Source organism: Ovis aries, chromosome 9 (genome assembly GCF_016772045.2).
Source record: "Ovis aries strain OAR_USU_Benz2616 breed Rambouillet chromosome 9, ARS-UI_Ramb_v3.0, whole genome shotgun sequence".
NCBI classification, from domain to species: domain Eukaryota; kingdom Metazoa; phylum Chordata; class Mammalia; order Artiodactyla; family Bovidae; genus Ovis; species Ovis aries.
In genome coordinates, this window is record NC_056062.1 from 41,105,804 (window position 1) to 41,126,025 (window position 20,222).

Genomic DNA, 20,222 nt, shown 5'->3' on the forward strand with positions numbered 1-20,222 from the left:
ATTCAGGTTTTGCTTTTTGAAACTTAGTGAACATTTTTTTTTCCCCTGAGTGTTTTTGTGCCATGGTTGGTTAAATCCATGGATGCAAAACCTGTGGACTGGAGGGCTGACTGTATTAGACATATTTGGGGCACAAGAAACCTACCTTCGAAAGAAATCCATAGACTTTTATTTTTTATATTGGCTAGTTAACAAATTTGAGTTTTTTCTTTAATAAGCTTTGAATTTTGACATCACTAAATGAATGATGAGTTCATTTTATTCAAAATAAAGGCCAATTTAATTACAGTAATTCTGGGAAAAATGGTAGGAACTTAACAATTTCTAAGTTAAATTTCTGATCAGGAAGTTGGTAAATTTATTGTGTAAAATTTTTTTTAAGTATTTATAATTTTTTTTTGCATTGCATGGCATGTGGGATCTTAGTTCCCCTGTCAGGGATTGAACCTATGCCCCCTGCATTGGGAGTGTGGAGTCTTAGCCACTGGACCACCACCATATTGTGTAAAATTTAGAACATAGAGAACAGGTTGGCACCTGTTAGCAACCATTAAGAAACCGTTAGAATTTCATTTTGTTTTTCAAAATGAGCAAGGCAAAACTAAATATGGATTTATATAATATTAAGTCTTTTTTTTCTTCTCAGTGTGAACATTTCTCTGTTTTTTATAAAAATGCAAAATTACTGGACTGGATTCCATCATAGATATACTGCAATTTGTCTATTATTTGGCATCATCTGTGTTCATTTAATCCTTACTCATAAATTTTTGATACATCAGTGGCTTAAAATAAAGCTAACAATCAGTGTTTCTGCAAAGTTTATAAATCAAGTTTTTGTAGAAATTAGAGTGTTTTTAAGTTGTGCCCAGAGGATCTGGGTCTTACACAAAAATAATCCCCATCCTAACCCTCCATCCCCCCCCAAAAAAACCCTATAATTTTATTATAAATATATTACAATAGTCATCAGTAAATTTTTCTCTTGGTAAAATTAGATTTAAAATATTTTTTTTTTTTTAATCTGAAACAGGTACATCTGTTTCCCATTTATTTAAAACAATTTGATTTTAGGGGTGTTCCCCTCCCCCCACATTGTACGTCATTCCTGACTGTGATCTTTTGTTTTCCAGAATAACAGCTATCCACCAATGTCAGATCCATACATGCCTAGTTACTATGCTCCATCCATTGGATTTCCATATTCGCTTGGGGAAGCAGCATGGTCCACAGCTGGAGACCAGCCTATGCCATATCTGACAACCTATGGACAGATGAGTAATGGAGAGCATCATTATATACCAGACGGTGTGTTTAGTCAGCCTGGGGCATTAGGAAATACCCCTCCATTTCTTGGTCAACATGGATTTAACTTTTTTCCTGGTAATGCTGATTTCTCTACATGGGGGACAAGTGGATCTCAGGGACAATCAACACAAAGTTCTGCTTATAGTAGCAGTTACGGCTATCCACCTAGTTCTCTTGGGAGAGCTATTACTGATGGACAGGCTGGATTTGGCAATGATACTTTGAGCAAGGTGCCTGGCATTAGCAGTATCGAGCAAGGCATGACCGGACTGAAAATTGGTGGTGACCTAACTGCTGCAGTGACGAAAACCGTAGGAACAGCATTGAGCAGCAGTGGTATGACCAGCATCGCAACCAATAGTGTGCCCCCGGTTAGCAGTGCGGCACCGAAACCCACCTCCTGGGCTGCCATTGCCAGAAAGCCCGCCAAACCTCAACCGAAACTTAAACCCAAGGGCAATGTGGGAATCGGGGGTTCCGCTGTGCCGCCACCTCCTATAAAACACAACATGAATATTGGAACTTGGGATGAAAAAGGGTCAGTGGTAAAGGCTCCACCAACCCAACCAGTTCTGCCTCCTCAGACTATAATCCAGCAGCCTCAGCCATTAATTCAGCCACCACCCCTGGTGCAGAGCCAACTGCCTCAACCGCAGCCTCAGCCGCCACAAGCGCAGCAGCCACAAGGACCTCAGCCACAGGCCCAGCCTCACCAAGTGCAGCCCCCGCAGCCGCAGCTGCAGAACCGCTGGGTGGCGCCCCGGAACAGGGGGGCCGGCTTCAACCAGAACAATGGAGCGGGCAGTGAAAACTTTGGTCTAGGTGTCGTTCCTGTCAGCGCTTCCCCATCGAGTGTGGAAGTGCATCCCGTGCTGGAAAAGCTAAAGGCCATAAACAACTACAATCCCAAAGACTTTGACTGGAACCTGAAGAACGGACGTGTGTTCATAATTAAGAGCTATTCTGAGGATGACATACACCGTTCCATTAAGTACTCTATCTGGTGTAGTACTGAGCATGGGAATAAGCGTTTGGATGCGGCTTACCGTTCCCTGAATGGGAAAGGCCCACTCTACTTGCTCTTCAGTGTGAATGGCAGTGGACACTTCTGTGGAGTGGCTGAGATGAAGTCTGTTGTGGACTATAATGCGTATGCTGGAGTCTGGTCTCAGGATAAGTGGAAGGGCAAATTTGAAGTTAAATGGATCTTTGTCAAAGATGTCCCCAATAACCAATTACGGCATATTCGCTTAGAAAATAATGACAACAAACCAGTTACCAATTCAAGGGACACTCAAGAGGTACCCCTAGAAAAAGCTAAGCAAGTGCTTAAAATAATTGCTACTTTCAAGCATACCACCTCAATCTTTGATGACTTTGCACATTATGAAAAGCGTCAAGAAGAGGAGGAAGCCATGCGTAGGGTAAGAGTACAGTAATTTTTGTGTGTAGGGTCTTTTCATTGGGGTGGTATGTATGGACGGATAGTCTTTAATGCCTTGTGGTGTTACATTCTGAGTTTAAGAACATTACCCTGAAGGAAACTGACCACTTAGCTTATGGTACAGAACTCTGCAAACATCCTTAAAGGCCTGGGATGCCTTCCCAAGGGCAACCTTTACTCTGAATTTGCCTCCTGTCTATTCTTCATACTTCTCAGATGATAAAAGTCTTTGAGTCCTGTTCATCAGAGCTCCGAGATCTGCATTCGTTATTAAGAACTGGCTAAGGATTCTAGTCACTGATCTTTTAACTTTAATTTTATGGGAATATGTATTTGGAGTTTGAGACAAACAGCTTTTAAATGTTTGAATGTTACTGATTTTGTGTTTATGATAAGTAGATATTTTCCCTTAATATTCCTGAGGCATGTTTATAATTTGTGCACTTATAGCATTTGTACAGAATATATTGAATAGTGAGGATCTGACTTTAGCAAGACAGCTTAGAACTGAGAGGAAGTGGACTTAGATGTAAACTGCAGAATTCGAATTCTGATTCTGTTATTTGCCCTCTGTGAGACTTTAAGGGAGACTGACCCTGAAGTTAAACACTGTTTACACTTGCCTCAGGTTGGCCAAGGTTTGATCACAGAGCGGGACGGGCTGAGGAATGTTTTCTGTTCCAGACTACAAAAGTAAATTGCAGAGTTCTGTTTTTAGGAGGAGAAGAGAATGGATGGAGTAGGCAACTGGCGGATTTTTCCATTCATAATACATTTAGATTTCTAGTAAAGCAGAGCTCATTAGAAGCTTCTCCAGTAAATTAAGTTGGTTACGATGGAAAGCTTCTATGTAGAAATGAAGATAAAGCAGGAACTTCAACTTGTTCTGTCTGTAAAACATCAGTGGTTTGTTTCTGTGCGAACCTAAGTATCTTGTGGCTTCTTAGTCTGTACAGAAGAGGGAACTGTTTCAAGTACAGCCCTCACTGCTCAATAATGTTGGAAATAATGATCCTAAGGCAGTAGTTTCCAAAACTTACGCCATACATATATCAGTTTAGGTGCTTCCTGATACCGCAGCTTCTTGAATCCCACTCTAGGAAAATCTGGTACATTTGATCAGGGGCCTGGTGTGCAAGCATCTCGGGTGATTCTGGTGCTAGTGATCACTGTGCTGAATTTTGAATACAATTGAGCACAATACAACTGACTGTGAAAAGCACTGCTCAGCCTTACCAATGAATTGCTGAATATCCTTGAGTTTTCTCCAGGTTAAATGTGGGAAGTGAGGGAAAAAGAGGATCAGAAGTAGCTTTTTTGAGCTCAGCAGTTGAGTCAGTGGCTCCACTGTAAGCACCTTTACAAAGAGTGAATCAGAAGAAGTGATTGTGCTTTTCTTCCTCCCACCGGTAAGGATAGGTCACCCTTGTACATATTCTCACATTTCTTCTCTACCCAATTTGAAAATTTATCCTAGTTTTATTTATAATTGTGTCAGGAATTATTTATGTTTCAAAATCATATATACAATAAAGATATAAACTTAAAATTTTTGCATTTAAATTGTTTCATGGCTTACTGCCAGTCTTTTTATAACAGGTCTAAACCCACCTTTGACGTTTTAATTTTGAATCTAACTATTACCATCATCAATCTTTTTTTTTTAAAGGAAGAGTAATTTGGTAATTATTAAGCGCTTCTAGATCCAAAAAATGCCTTTCTTTGGCCATGATATGTGAGCAACTGTTTTATCTGGATATAGAAATCTTGGGTCACAGTCTTTTCATTCAGGCTTTGTTTTATAGTTTTCTATTTATAGTATATTATTTATAGTTTTATATTATGGAGAAGTCTGAGACCAGCCTAAATTTTCTTTCTTTGGAAATAGCTGTTTCTCTATGTGTGCACAAAATTTATTCTTGCAGTGTGAACATGTGTGTGGAATGTGTGCAATGTGGGTCTCATAATTTTCCTTATTCCTTCATTTATAGGCCAAGTTTTTTTAATTCTCCCTGGTAATGTCAAAAAATAATACTGAATCTTGGTCCTTCCGTGCCATTGGTTCTTATCTTTATTATTGTTCTTTGCATTTGGAGAATTTCTCAGAATTGAACTTCCATGTCATGAATTTGACTGTTTGTTGACTCTGTAATTTGTAAGGCTTTCTGTTCCTCACAGACAGCAGTAGTTTGCTTACATTATCACATCCATGTCTCCTTTTATACCTGCTGGGGTCCAGCCCTGGTGGATCCAGGGAATTCGAAGCGTGGACGGCGTTGGCGTGAGAAAAACTTATTTATTTATTGATATTAGATTAAGAAACAACAGTGTAGTTGGAAAATTAAGTGGAGGAAGAGGGCTGAATAACTTGGATTACGCAGAAGACCAATAAAATTCCAGACAAGGAATTTGCACCATCTTTGTTGGGCCACAGGCGCTCGCTTGAATATCTCAGGGTGCCTCGCTTTAGGCTCCCTTCCACTCGGGTCTTAACAGCCAGGGCAAGTAAGTAGACTTGGCGAGCCTCTGCGCCCCAGATGGGAATTCAGCCTGAAATTAAAGTAAAGAGCAGAGGGAGGGAAAGTGAGAAAAGGAGAAAGAGAGAGAGAGAGAGACATGGGGGAAACCAGTCCAGCAACTGGCTCCGGCCTCTGTTGTTCAGAAGGCCGTTTATACTTTTGATAAAACATGGAGATCAATGGGTAACACAAAGTTATGCAGTGTTAGCAGTCCAGATTCTTATCAAAACCAGGCTTTTCTCCCTGCATACCTAATTATATACACAAGTCTTAGGTAATTTACATCATCTTCCAGCCAAAAGGACCAATTAACATTTTACAGCCTTTTTTCTGATAAGGGTTTGTCAACCAGACTTATTTGTGTTGATCTTCCCACAGTCTGGTGCCATTCTCAAAAAGCACTAAATAAAGTTACATTCTTACATAGCAAGAACACAAGAGGAGTGCAGTGATATATAACAAAGAGAAAAGTAATTAACTCAAAAGTCTAGTGTTGCTAGCATCAAAACTATTATATATCTTTTTCCATATCCCATTTATATTGATTAACATCCTCCCAGGTGCCTAAAAGATAATGAATATGGAGGTCTGGCAGCAGTCATTGAGTCAACAGTAAAAACCCGTCGCCAATATGATTTTTAACTCTTTAGAAAAGGCTCTGTATCTTTAAGATGCTTTTAAGTTTTGTGCCTCTCCCAGTTGGGGGGCTGTAAGAGGTCCGGGAAACCTGTTAGGCAAGCTAGAGAGCAATCAGAGGGGGTTTAACTGAAACATCCCTTTCAAATGCAGAAGACTAAAGCCCTGATTTGACTTTTTTCCAGAGAATATCAGAAAAGTGGAAAAGCAGAGAACAAAGGCCGGCAGATTCTTATTTTTTGGGGGGTGGATGCTCAGGAAATTCCAGGGGGAAAACCTGAGGTCTGATTAGCCTTGCCATCAGAGCTCTTGCCGCATGACCTTGTCACGGGTGGAATTCCTTACGCTGGCTCCTGGCATATACCTGTTGTTTTCTTACCTGAATCCCTTGTTTCAGAGTCCATCTTGATTTTATTGAGCACAAAGATGGCTATTGAAAGCTTATTTCTGCTTCCTGTAATTATCATTTTTAGAAACTCCTTCCTCTTCCATAGCTTCTTTACCTTTCTCATTTTAAAAATTAAAGTACAATAAAGTTGAAAAATACCTTTTGCTGCCTCTTGCTAGTCAAGTGCTCCCTTCCCCCTTCTAGTAAGTAATTCTCTGATCTTTTCTCTGTCTCCATAAGGCATTTTCCATAATTTCACATAAATGAAATTACATGTGAACTTTAACACTGGAGTCTTTTACTCAGCACTGTATCTTCAGAATTTATGTTTTGCCAGTCAGTTCTTCGTTCCTTTTAATTACTACCATTCCATTGTATGGATTTACCACAGTTCATTAACCAATCATTCTTTGAAGGACATCTGGTTGCTTTCAGATTTGGAAAATGTAAAGCTTCTATAAATGTTTGTGTTGTATATATACTTAACAAAATTTTAAAAAATCTTACAGTGAAGGTCGCTCTTTTGGGGTGTACAGTTCTGTGAATTGTAACACATTTGTAGATTTGTGTAACTACCGCAGCCAGGTTATAGTATCCCCCCAGATTATCTTTTTCTGCCCTCTTTGTCTTTTATCTTTCCCCAGTGTCTGTCTGAACTCATTGTAGTTTTGTTAGTGTCTTTGTGAGTGTGTGTGTGTGAAAAAAATATTTTCAGACTCTGGCTTTTTTTTGCTTTCCTGTCATTAAACCAGGCAGAGATCATCTGGATCAGGCATTTGCCCTGAAACAGGTTTGTTTTTGTGTGGCGCTTTAGTGCTTATGTTAGTTGCATATTGTCTTTCCACTGCAGATGTGGAGAGGAGAGAGCCATGATGTATTGAGTTGGCCAAAACATTTGTTTGGGTTTTTCCAGAAGATGTGATGGAAAAACCTGAAAAAACTTTTTGGCCAACCCAATATGTTGATGTTAAGTGATTCATCAGTGAGGGGTAGGAAGGGAGAGCCAGAGCAGTGGCCGTGCTAGTAGGTAAAACTTGACTCTCCTTAGACTTTGAAAGGACCACGTCAGGAAGTCATTTCCCCCACTGATGAACTGTTTGGCATTTGGGATATCATGTGTCCTTGCCATTTTTTTCCCTGGTACTGTTCCTCATTTGTGTATTTCCTCTTAGATATGCTTGTGTTTGCACTCTAGCTTTCCAGCAAAAATTACTTTCAAATACTCTGGGCATCCTAGTGATGAAGGATGTGTTCCTTGTCTGTTCTAGTCCTTTTTGGCTCCATAAGAAAGGACAAATCAGTGGTGTTTGCTAGGATTTCCTTCACTGGTTATGCCTTTTTTCTTTTTTAAATAAAAGGAGCAGCAAGTCATTATCCTAGTACTCACTTTTATATGACACCTTCTGTCTTGTATTCAGCTGAAATTCCTCAAAGCTTCTGATACCCTGGAAGTCACACTTCCTCAGATGACCTTGGATAGAGTAGGGTTTCTTAAATGACATGAAATGGAACTACTTGTAAGAGAAAAGACTTTCTATTTGTAAGAGAAAAATTTGCCTGGATTAAAATCTGTTCATCAAAAGAAAGTTAAGTAAGTACTTAAAGTAAAAGTAATACTTTAAAGGAAGTAAAAAGACATGCTAGAAACTGGTAGGAATTTAACATAACTGACCAAAGACAGTTATATATAAAGAACTCCTGTGAATTAGTTTAAGAAAAAAATAGTCCCATACAGAAATGGGCAAAAGATAGGATAGTCCTTTTATGAGAGAGGAAACAAGTAAGACTAATAAGTATAAAAATATATTCAGTCTTAATTCAGGAAATGAATTAAGAGTTAATTCAAGACTATAATGAGAAAATATTTTATATGTATTCATTTGGCAAAATCAAGAAACTTGATAATAGCAAGTATTGGAGGGAATGTATACCAACAAAATGTCTTATGTGTTTGCAGATAGGAGTATTAAATTGATATAGCAGGTAGTTGGGGCAGGTAGTTTTGCAGTTTCTTAACAAAGCTGAACATTTCAGTACCTTACAGTTCAGCAGTTCTCCAGGATATGTACCTAAGAAAAACTTCCCACATACCCCAGATACATACAAGAATGTTCTTAGGAGTGTAGTTGACAGTAGTAAATAGCAGGAAACAACCTAAATGTCATCAGCAGGAAAAATGCTTGCCTGATATGGGCTTTTTGAGAGTACATTTCATACATCATGGATCTTTACCCTAAAAATGTATCGTGTATATTTTCTAAGAATAAAGTTATTCTCTTAGTAACCATGATATTCTTTCAGTTGGTCCACAGTGTCATTTTAAGTGTTTTGGGGTTTTTTAGCGCTCTTTTTTTTTTTTTTTTTGGTAGTATAGGATCTAGGTTAAGATTGGAACAACCCAAGCAGTTTTGAATAACAAGAACTATTTTAGAACATTTATGCTAACATGACTTCAAGTCTTTGCCTTCTCCAAGTTTGAGAAACTTTTTTCCTGTACTTTCTTTCTTTCCTTTTCTTTTTTTCAGGCAGAGAAAGATTTGTTATAAGAAGGAAAGTGACTGGCTTTAGAGAGAAACCAGTGATCAACCTTTACAGCCAACCCTCCTTAGTTTATCTTAAGCCCACAGCTGGGGTCTTGTGATCTTGGGTCTCAGGGGCAGGTTTTCCTGTACTTTCTAATAGGACTTTTGTAATTTAAAATTTTACATTGAGTTTTGTGGTTACTGTAATTTCCTTTCTTTTCTTACTGTGTTTATGTTTTTCTTTAAGTTGTTGAGCCGACTTGCAGTAACAGACAAGAAGTGTAAAGAACTAATTTCATCTTGTCATTGCTAGAGGTTTTTTTTTTATTGGCTAATTTTTTTCTTCCCCTTCTGGTTATTTTGGCAGTGGAGGAATTCCCCACCTTTCTTTGCCAGCACAGCACCCTATGGAGGAGCCAATCACACATAGCCTGTTGGGTTATATAAAACTTGGAAAGTTCTGGTTATATAAAACTTGGAGAGCCAGGTTTTCTCTTTTATAGTGAAAGGGTAGTTGTGAAGCTTAAAGCTAAGTGTCATTGTAGTATTTGTATAGTTCTTCATTCTTAGATGTGAACACACACTTTTGATATATTTGATTAAAATCAAGCTTGACAAGCAAAAAAAAAGGCAAGACGGGTCCTCTAAAAGAAACAGGTAATTCAGAGAGCAGAAAGTAATTTATAAAACAAAAGTTGAGTTGTTAATATTCATACATAAAACGAAGAAAACCAGAAAATGTTCTTGGAAATGAAAAACACTATCAAAAAATTTTTTTAAAGTCTTCTTAAGCAAGTGGATTAATACAGTGTTAATGTTTTAGTTCTGAAATTTTAAATCAAAGAAATTTCCAAATGTGGAACAACAGTGATGAAAAATACAAGGAGTGGAAGACATGGTAGAAAGGAGATCTACTGCCTCTAAAGGAAAAAAGCAATCAGAGGGCAGAATGATTAAAGAGAACTTTCCAGAATGAATGGGCTCACTGAGGAACTAGCAGGATTATTTAAAATTTTAAAAGAAAAAGGTAAAGAGACAAGCTTTCTGAAGAAAAGACAGGTTATGTGCTTTCTACCTATAAGCTACAAAGGAAGGAGAGTCAGACTGCTATCAAAATTCTTTCATCTACAACTCTGGACACACACAGGAATTCTGATTTTGTTGTGTAGAGGAATGGGGCATAAAATCAGGCTCTTGAAGATGAGTGTTAAATTATATCAGTGAGGGATGAGTGCAAAATGAAATTTTTAGGTGTACAAGACCTTAGCTACATATCCTTGAAAAACTTGAAGAGGTATTTCAGCAGAATGAAAAAGGAATTCAAGAAGGATGACAGCCGCTAGCTGGTTACATTAGAACAAATATCCCTCTGTAGAGACTATGGGTTTTGAGTCAGACAGTCCTCATTGTACAGAGTGAATCTCAGGGCTGTAAGCATCTGCCTGCTCTGTTAAATGGCATCATGGTCTTTGAAGCCTGACAGAGACATGAGCCCTTGGTTGGGATGCCATGAGCACTCTTGGTTGGCGTTGCTCTATGATTCTAGGATTCTTTGCGGAATCCTTAGCACCTAATGCTTGGCCTATAGTAGGCAAAGTCAAGGATGGTCACTGGAACTAAAATAGAGTGAGCTCTGTTGTAGAGAAGAAGAGAATATAGCATTCACTGTAATAAATTGCTCATCATATACAGTGGGAGCGCTTCCTTCATAGCCCAGTCAGTAAAGAATCTGCCTGCCGTGCAGGCGACCTGGCTTCAATTCCTGGGTCAGGAAGATCCCCTGGAGAAGGAAATGGCAACCCACTCCACTATTCTTGCCTAGGGAATCCCATGGACAGAGGAGCCTGGCAAGCTACAGTCTATGGGGTCACAAGAGTCAGATATGACTTAGCAAGTAAACCACCAATAGTGTCTGAACTGGCAAATCAAGAATGTATGTATTAGTATGCCAGTTACAGTTATGTCAGAGGAAGTTAAAATAGAAAGGACTTGAGGAGGGTAGGGGAGCATTACTTTCTTTAATTTGCAATTGTGTGTGTTACTTCTAACGATAAAGCCAGTGTGATTACAAAATAAAGAAAAAAATAAAACTGCTGATGTCTGGAGTATATTTGCCCAGTATAAATTTGAGTCTACATAGCCATCCTAACTATTTAGGTAATGTTTTACTGAAATTTTACTTTGTTATAATGACTGCATCATTTAACTTCTTCTATATTCTTTCATTCTTACAAGTCCTTATTGATCAGTAAACAGACAGAGGTGAGATTTTTAGTTTAATAGCTTTTTAAATTCCATATAAGAATAATTAGTGTATTTGAGTACCGGTAACTTTGGGGTGCACTTCTAAAATATGATACTCTTTCCTTGGAAAGAGATGAAGCCCTGCAGCTTAAACTGAAACAAGCAAGACATAATTGTAATAAAATCCCTATTAAATAGTTTTGATTTCCAGAACAGTCTTGTATATTTTAGTCATTTATGCTATTTTATATTGTTGAGTATTTCCAAAGAGTAAGTTTTAGTCCCTGATAGAAGTTTTTTCACAGTTGGAGCAATTTTGATTCTGAGATGAGATGATGTTAGGTCTGTCTCAGAGTAATCAAGTTTGTGTTGATACAGAAGAAATTACTTGAGCAGTAGGTATATCTTTGTCAACAGTAAACAGTTTCCTGACAGTTCTTATACTTCTTTTTCTCAAGTGGAACATTTAATTTAATGCTTTCTCATTGTCAGATTATAGTTGTTAACTGTTGTATGGTTGAAGTTGTCTGTTTAGTGAGTTCATTATGGTGAACAGAAGCAAACTCAGTGTATAAAATCCTGCTTTTCATTTGATCCTCACTGTAAAAGGTTTCTCTGGAAGATAGGTTTTGGCCCAGGATATATCACACTTGATAGAATAAACTTAATTGCATGTTTAAGTGAGTAATTCTATGTTAAGACATTGAGTGGTTTTCTGAATAGTCAAGATGATTCCGTTTTTATTGTAGTAATACTCTATTCTGAGCTTGGTAAATAACTCATATCTGTTATGGTGTGAACAGTCATCCTTAAAGTGAATGGTATTTCAACTGTTTCTTTTTCTTCAGCAGCAAATGCATGATTACAGTCAACCCTCCATGTCCACAGATAAGAACCTGTCAATATGGAACCCATGGATACAGAGGGCCAGCTACTGTGAGGGCCTTGAGCGACCTTGGATTTTGATATCCACGGGGCTATTGGAACCGCCTCCCTGCAGCACATAAAGTAAAAGACCTAGGATGTAAAAAAGCTACACGTGAACAGTTTCCCTTATGAATGACAGTCTAGAGGATAATAAGTTTATTATTTTCATTTTATCATAGTCTAAAACCTCATTCCAAAATAGGGTTGCATATTGATTCCTCTGTGTGTTTTTAAGAACTTGTTACTGGGTCCCAGATAAGTTCCCCCTGCACCCCTCCCGGCACCAGAACACTAGCGTGTATCTTGCGCTAGTCATCCTTTATCACCATATATTTAGACCCTATGTGTTCTTTTCTTAACTGTTACCTTATTCATTCAACAGATAAATATTATTAAAGGTTTACCAGTAAACCACTTAAGGTAAATAGCCCTTGCTTTGTAGAACTTAAGAGTTTTGGGGAGAGACAAATATAATAGTAAAATTTTGTAGTTTTCACTGTTGAAAACTTCATGACTCTTACAGAATTGTTTTGCTAAGTATTTTATATTTTTTTCTGCCATTATAATTTGTATTTTCAGTCTTCCCAGTTTTTTGCTACAAGCTTATAGAGGTGTCTTATATTGTGTGACCTTGCTAAATTCACATATTAATTCTAGTAGTTATTCCTGCCTAACAGTCATACCATCTGCCAGTAGAGACCATTTTATTTCTTTTTAATTTTTATGCTTTTTTCTTAAAGTTTATTACTTATATAGTATTATTTAAACCTAAAGATAATGAAAAGGAATTAAGTCATTTACCTGTAATGTTTAGGTGATGACCCCTCTGAGGACACTGAAGAAAATTTTTGTTTTCAGCTCTCTCCTGCCCTTAAGGGTAGGGGAGTTCTTAGCTCATCTGTTAAGCTATGTCAAAAAGACATGGGCTGGCGAGTAAACTTCCTCCCAGAGTTCATCTTCACAGGCTGAATTCTAGGTGTTGGTCTTGCGATATCCGGTACCTTTGCTAAAATCTGGGTGGGGAAGAAGTCGTCAGATATCCGCATCTGCTTGGTTGAGACCTAGCCCTCTATTCGTGGTGAAGAGAGGGAGGAGGGATTTTTCTGCAGGCTGTTGTTTTATGTTTGAATTGTCAGTCGTTACTAAAAGTAAAAATTGAGTTCTGTGAACCACTTTGGAAAGTTTGTATCCTAAAGATGTCTGAAGTGCTGTCTGCTGAAACAGCACTAGAGGTTTCATCCTTTCTCAGGGCTTCTCGGCCTTGGCTCCTTTGTGTAATTCAGGTTTCCTATCCCCCTGTGTTACTTCGTACAACTCACTGGGGCATGTAATTATGACCTCAGCTGTGTCATATGTACCTGGTTTTAAAACAACACTAAAAGTTATATCACTGATAGATAGCTCATTAATTCTTAGTCTCATGTTTTTAGTGGTCTGTTACTAATAGCATATCCAGAGATTTCTCATATTCAAATGTTTAATACTGACAGTATCAAGCACTGTTCTAAATCTTATGATATAAATGTGGGGTACTTGAGGGGTTTTGCCTAAAGCAGAGGTGTTGATGACCTTTTGACTTCAGGAGGAATTGAATTTGGTTGAAGGATGTTTTACCATGCTGAGGACTTGGAAATTTGTATACTCACACTGCACCTTTCCTTCTTTCTCTAGACTCATGTATCTAATTGCCTGTGTAACATCTTCACTTAGTTGTTTCATAAGCATCTTAAATCCAGTATGGCTTCTGTTTCTTTGCCTGCCCCAGACCTGCTCCCCCTTTGTAGAGGGCCATTGTCCTTCCAGAATAATTTGATATTTCTCTTTCACACTCCATATCTAACCAGTCTGTTGGTCAGTCTTGTTGGCTCTGTTTTCAGAATATATCCTAAATCAAGCACTTCTCACTAGTCCTGCACCCTTCGTTATTATCGTTGCCATGCTGGAGGATTATTGTGCTGTCCTTACTGCCTTCCTGCACCTACCTGTGCTCCTCTCCACACTCTGTTATCATCAGAACAGCCCATAAGAGATCCTTTTGGGACAAGTGAGACTGGATTCAGTTTTCTCATACTTTTCTGAAGTTAGTATCAAAGTATTACTAACCTCAAAATACATCAAGAAATAGTCTCTCTTTTCCTTATCTCTAATTCTGGGATAATTAATCAAATGCATTTATGGAACCGTGAATCTGGTAGTTTTTAGTTTGGGATAGATTTTTAATTGTCGGTTAAAGTTCTTTAGTTTTTATAAGTCTCTTCAAGTTTTCTTTTTACTGTTGAGTTTGTTTTGTCATGTTATATTTAATAAATTATGTTTTTAGCAAGTTGTTGGTATTGTCTCAGACATTTTTGGCACATTGGCATTTGTGACCCTATGGACTGTAGCCTTCCAGGGTCCTCTGTCCATGAGCTTCTCCAGGCAAGAATACTAGAGTGGGTAGCCATGCCCTTCTCCAGGGGATCTTTCCCATCCAGGAACTGAGCCGGAGTCTCCCATATCACATGCAGGTACTTTACTGTCTGAGCCACCAGGGAAGCCTCATATTGGTGTTAATAGTGTTTTAAATATTTTTTAGCTATATCAGTCTTCATATTATTTATGCTTTCTCTTTTTTAAATGAGTCTTTTTAGAGATTTTTCAATTGTTAGCTTCTTTTACCCCTTCCCCCCAACATCAGTTTTTATTTTTGTTTTCTTGTGCTGTCTTTGCTTTTTGTTTTCTATTAAATTGTCCTCCTGGGTCTTATATTCTATTTTGGGGGACTTAGCTGCTGCTCGTTTCCTAACATACTGAGTGGATGATGAGCTCATTTTTCAACTGAAAAATATATATATTTTCAGATCAACACTTGTAAATTTCTAAGCGCTATTCAAGGCTTAGATTTAGTATATTGCACTGGTGTTAAAACTTTGGAATTTTTGTTATGGTCTTTGGGAGACTTTTAGAAGAGAATTTCCAGTGTGGAAAGATTTCGTCGTTGTTGTTACCTGTTTGCCATGTTAAAATTAATGTTTTTACCTGTTAAAATGTTACCTGTTAAAATTGATGTCAGAAAATGTGATCTGTATGATACTGATTCCTTGGTATTTATTTTCATTTTCTGGTCTAACATATAGTTCCTTTTTGTAATTGTTCATTGTGTACCCTGCCATAATTATTTAGCTCAGTTTTCTGTTTTCTGTATATTCAGTCTTTATTTTCACCAATTTGTCTTTATCAATTACTGAGAGAAATGTGTTTAATTCTACTATAATTAAGAACCTGTCAGATTTTCTTTGTAATTCTGACAACTTTTAATATATGTAAAGTTGTATTTTTTTTTAATACTGCTGTAATTATAAAATGTTTTTCACTCAATATGTGATTGTTTAACAATGGTTTTTGCCTTTAGAATCCACTATATATATACACATATATGTCCACTATATAACTGTATATATCAATCAAGTATATACAGTTGATTGACTCAGTCTTTATCTGGCTTGTTTTTCACTATTTTTAACTTTTCTGTCTCCTTATGTTTAAGGTTAATTTCCTATAAATCATTTTTTAATACAAATTTGAGCTCTTTTGTGTTTCTGTTGAACCTACATGTTTTGATGGCTTGATTTAAATGTGTATTTCTGCCACTTTATATTTGTGCTTTCTCATTAATCATTTCATGGGGAAGAGTGAACAGTGAGCCATTCGTTAACCTCCTGCGTTTTATAATCCAGCTGATTATAGCAGGCTTCACCATTTTGCGTGCAAATCTGTTTTCCTTCAGCTGAGAAATAAATTTCCTTTATGTTTAGGCTGATTTTTTATTGTTTTAAAGCTTTAGGTATCTTGTAAAATCAGGCTGTAACTTCCTGGTTCCAAATTATTATTACTTTTTTCTAATTTTGGGGGGTCTCTTTTTCCTTTATGCTGTTGGATTTTTGTTTTTGTTTATCCTTTTGGAAATTAGCTTGTTTTGTGTCTGTTTTCATTTTTGTTTTATTCTTTAATTTCATAATATCCCACTGATGCTTATGGGTGCATAAAATAGTTTATTTGTGGTTATTTGTATAGTAGGACATTTATTTGTTAAACTTCCTGTGTTGAATACTGTCATTCAAGTTGTAGAAATATATACAAATGAAGAAGGAAGGGCTTTAGTAACAAAGAACTTTAGGTTGTCTTTAAAATTTTAAATAATTTCCTGATGTCACAGAGGATGGGACATTAAGTTTACCATTTTCAAAGTATGCACATATTTATTATGGAATCTGTATTACTCATGAAAAAGGAGTAGTGAAACCAAAAATAGAGTCTTAGAATGTATTAGACACAAGTGGCTTTCAAGCTGTGGTCCTTGGACTGGAAGCATTAGGATCACTGTGAACTTGTTAGAATTGCAGGCTCAAAGATAAGTATTGCAGGTGGATATTTGATTAATAACCATCATGAAAACATCACTCAGTTTAACTTTTGTTCAGGGGATTTCTGCTTTCTTAAAAGGAATTATTAGTAATAAGTATTAGTATTTATTCAAATGAAGAATTATGCTGAATGTGAGAGTATGATACGGAGAAATTAACACAGAAAGCTTAATTGAATGCAGCTTTAACACACCTCTTCCTTTCCTCCTGACCCTGCCTCAGCCAGTAGTTCTGATTGCTTCACAGGACTTACAGTCTGTTTGATACTTAACCATCAAGAACTCATGGAAGGGGCTAGAAATACATTTATTGTAGTAGTCCCACGTAAACAAAATTCTGTGGGAAGATAGGGCTGTGGAAGGGACCTATAATCTCTTGAACTGGGTCTAACTATTTGAATTAGTATTTGAAGAACTTCTTTATGGACGTGGTTTACTTTCTATGTGCATCTAATTTAAATCCCTAAACAATGATGATGTTTCCTTAAAGGTCTTTGTGTTTTTCTTTCAGGAGAGAAATAGAAACAAACAATAACCCTATGAAGATATCCTGTTAGAATTACAACACTAATGATGTAGACTCTGGAAATGCCTAATAAGTCAAAGAAGACGTTATTAAAGCTTTTTTCTGCTTAAGGTGACATCTTTGAACTCTAACAACACAGAATTGACTCTTCTTGTAATGGTTTTCATCAGCGCGTCTGCCCTTACACTCTCACCAAACACACTTGAGAACTGTAACTCCGTCAAGCACTTTCTGTCCTGAAGCTTTTACCAGTATCTGCTGTCTTTTGTAATTATGCATCCTAGCTAAGGCACAGAAGACTGAATGAATGCAAGGATTCATTAACTCTTTGAATTTGTTAAATACTAACAGTTAACCATTAGAAGTGGTTCAATGATGTAAGAGTCACACTGCTTCAACTTTTTCTTTGTTGTAGTTTTTAAATTGTCAATTTTTAGCTATTTGACAGATTAAAAGCAAAAGAATCATGCCATACTTAGTCCTGGAGTTCAAGTCTAAATGTTTATGTGAAAATTATTGTAGTAAACTTTTAATATGGCAAAGCAACCTTAAGCTCTATTTTAGCCAAATGAAACATAATCTGAGATTATATTAGAACATTTCCCTTGTCTTCAAACTGTTTGGTGTAACAGAATATTGATATGCAGCTTGGTGGGTCTCACCAGTTAATGCACATTCTTCTCCCCTCCTTCCCCAATAATATGTATACTGAAAAATGTGCATTTGTCTGAGGAATTATTTTGTTTGCTACCACTTAATGAATCTCAAAATTTTGAGTAATGTACCTCAGTCTAATCAGACTTTTTATGACCTTTATAACTACATTTAAAACCCTTAATTCCTATTTCTGGGTGTTTGCGAGCCTGATTGCTATCATGAAGTAAAAATTTATTACTCTAGGTATTCACTAGCTAAATAAACATAGTTCTTGTTTAGCAAGCATATATTGTTCCTCAACTCCTTTCTCCGGCTTTTGCGGTGTCCTGGCATCCTTAAAATATTTGAAAATATGGCCTTGATCCATGGGTTAAATCAGTATCTAAGTGAATGTGTTGATGTTTTATTGATCAGATCTATATAAATGGGAATACAGCATATATCTGGGTATTCTTATAGTTATCTTTTTAACATCTTATTTTTTTCATTAATGACATATCAACGTTAATTTTGTATCTTGAAACAAATTGATTTTGTATAATTAAACGTGTCAAGCATCTGTATTACCTGATTTGATGGCATATGGTTATGAAATAATGTACTGCCCCTTATATTACGGTTCCAAAAGGAGAAAGCTATGTAGAAAGATACATTAAGGATGGTAATAGCAATATAGTAGGTTTGAATACCTTGATGTTTTGCATTACTCCACTTATGTTTACATCATGTTTAGAAATGTTTTCATTACTATGGTCTTTGGTCACTTCAACTCAAAAATTTAATGACATATTTCTTTGAGGCTTTCATTTATATGATTTTTTTTTGTACAATATTTTCTTAAAATGTACAAATACTGTATTCAGGTGAAAAAAAATACAGTATTTGTAGATAAATTGTAGTGACTTCACAGTGCTTTGGTAGTCCCAGCATAGTTATCAGTGTTTACTGAAGGGAACATCAAAATATTAATAGTGTATTACAAAAATCAAGACTTTCTTAAAGGAAAATTGCACCTGTTTTACCTTTTTCAGAGTAAGCCATGAAATCTTGTAAGATATCTCTTAACTATTTATAATGAAAGTTGGCGTTTGGGTGTAGTCCCCGCAGCAGCCTTCCACGTCCCTTGGGTTATATAGGTGGGACGGGTCAGAGAAGACCATTGTCACTCTGAAGGTCCTGTGGGAGAAAACTGTGCAGGAGTGACCTGTAGAAAGGCTCTGAGTCCTCTGAGCTGCTCTTTTTCTTGGTGCTTTATTAGCAACTCTGAATATTTTTTATAAAACTAGTTGTTACATTATTCACAGATCGAAACTTGTTTAATTTACAGTAGGTTTCTGTGTAAGAAACGTCACAGAACACTCAACAGGCAGGCTGATTGCAATAGCAGACTCAGAAGTGTCACCTGTAATTCTACTCGTGGTGAGGAGTTCCTCCCAGTGCCTTTAACCTGGATTTCTAATATTAAGTGAAATGGGTGCAGCATTCCTTTGGGAAAAACAAAACTTTTCAATCGGTGAATTTTTTTTCCCCCTCATTTAAGTTTTCTTCAGAGTACCTACTTTCTCTCCCTTCTTGGTCTGTCAACGTGCAGCAGAATATTTTTCCTCTTAAGTGAAAGGATCACAGGTTGTCTCATTAGCACAAGGAATGGGAGGTTTCTTAACTCCTGGGACCCAGAAGGGTGAGAAATTGGGCTCTTCAACAGGAGACTGACCCCATGTTTTGAGCAATCACAGATTGAGACATTACTGGCCCAGTAAACTCCTTGCCTAATGTTTTTCCAAGATCTGATTTGAATGTTTCTTAATTAAAGTTTATCTTATATGGGTGTTTTATTTTGAAAGGTATTATATAGTTTGTATATTTAACAGTAAGGGGGAAAATGTAACCAAAATTAGTATTCTTTCTCTATACATATTGGTACTTGAAGATTCCTTTCAGAAGAAACCCCAGCCTTTTCCTGAGTTCAGTCCTCGTTTTAACTTAAGTGATCTTTTTAATTCTGAAGCTGTGTTCTTTTTGAATACCATGCATGGGGGTTAAAGCTGATGTTAAAACAGTTTGCAATAAAAAAAAAAAAAGAATCAGCTTAAGTCATTTAATCATTTCAAGTGCATTCTGCATCCTATAAACATAAGTTTGAGAAATTTAAGAGAATTGTGTTTCATGAAGTTTTGCATATCTTTTGTTATGCCATGTAAATTCCCTTCTTTTTCATATGATTAAAGAAAGGTTATGATAAAATGATTAGTTCATTTACATTCACTTGTAGCAATTACATGAGAATTTGAATTTTGTCGTGTTTGGGTTTGTTCATTCCTGTGAATGATGGTACAGTTAGGTGAGATTTTCTGTTATGGTACCCAAACTCACCATTTGGTCCTCTTAATCTTTGAGGGTTTCAATAAAAATTGTTCACTCACATCTGTGTTCTTTCCATTTTATCTTTATAAATATGCATTGCCTTCCAGAAAAATTTTAACGTTTTTGCCAACTCTGTTATGAATTTCCTGATTGACATATTTCTCAAGTACAAGTAGATTATATCACTCGATTTAGTTGGCCATTTGAAATTAAGTAGGGGAATTAAAGAGAGGAGGAAGGCTAACAGTTTATCCTAATCTTTATCCACTCCATTGCGCTTATTGA

At 36.8% G+C, this 20,222-nt stretch overlaps 1 protein-coding gene across 19 annotated transcripts in view; it reads left to right on the plus strand.

The window, feature by feature from the left end:
* The window catches only part of YTHDF3 (YTH N6-methyladenosine RNA binding protein F3), a 34,496-nt gene extending 14,501 nt beyond the window's left edge, over nucleotides 1–19,995 (plus strand). For 6 of the 19 annotated variants that reach the window (XM_027972993.2, XM_060393713.1, XM_060393712.1 and 3 more), the window contains 2 exons: nucleotides 1,134–2,732; nucleotides 16,902–19,995. In XM_027972993.2, the coding sequence (XP_027828794.1) occupies nucleotides 1,134–2,732; nucleotides 16,902–16,925 (1,623 nt within the window). In that variant the 3' untranslated portion in view covers nucleotides 16,926–19,995. Of the gene's footprint in view, nucleotides 1–1,133; nucleotides 2,733–11,909; nucleotides 15,782–16,901 lie in introns of those variants that run through there. The other 13 variants (XM_042254248.2, XM_060393715.1, XM_060393706.1 and 10 more) reach the window with 3 other exon arrangements.
* Nucleotides 19,996–20,222: the final 227 nt, after the last annotated feature.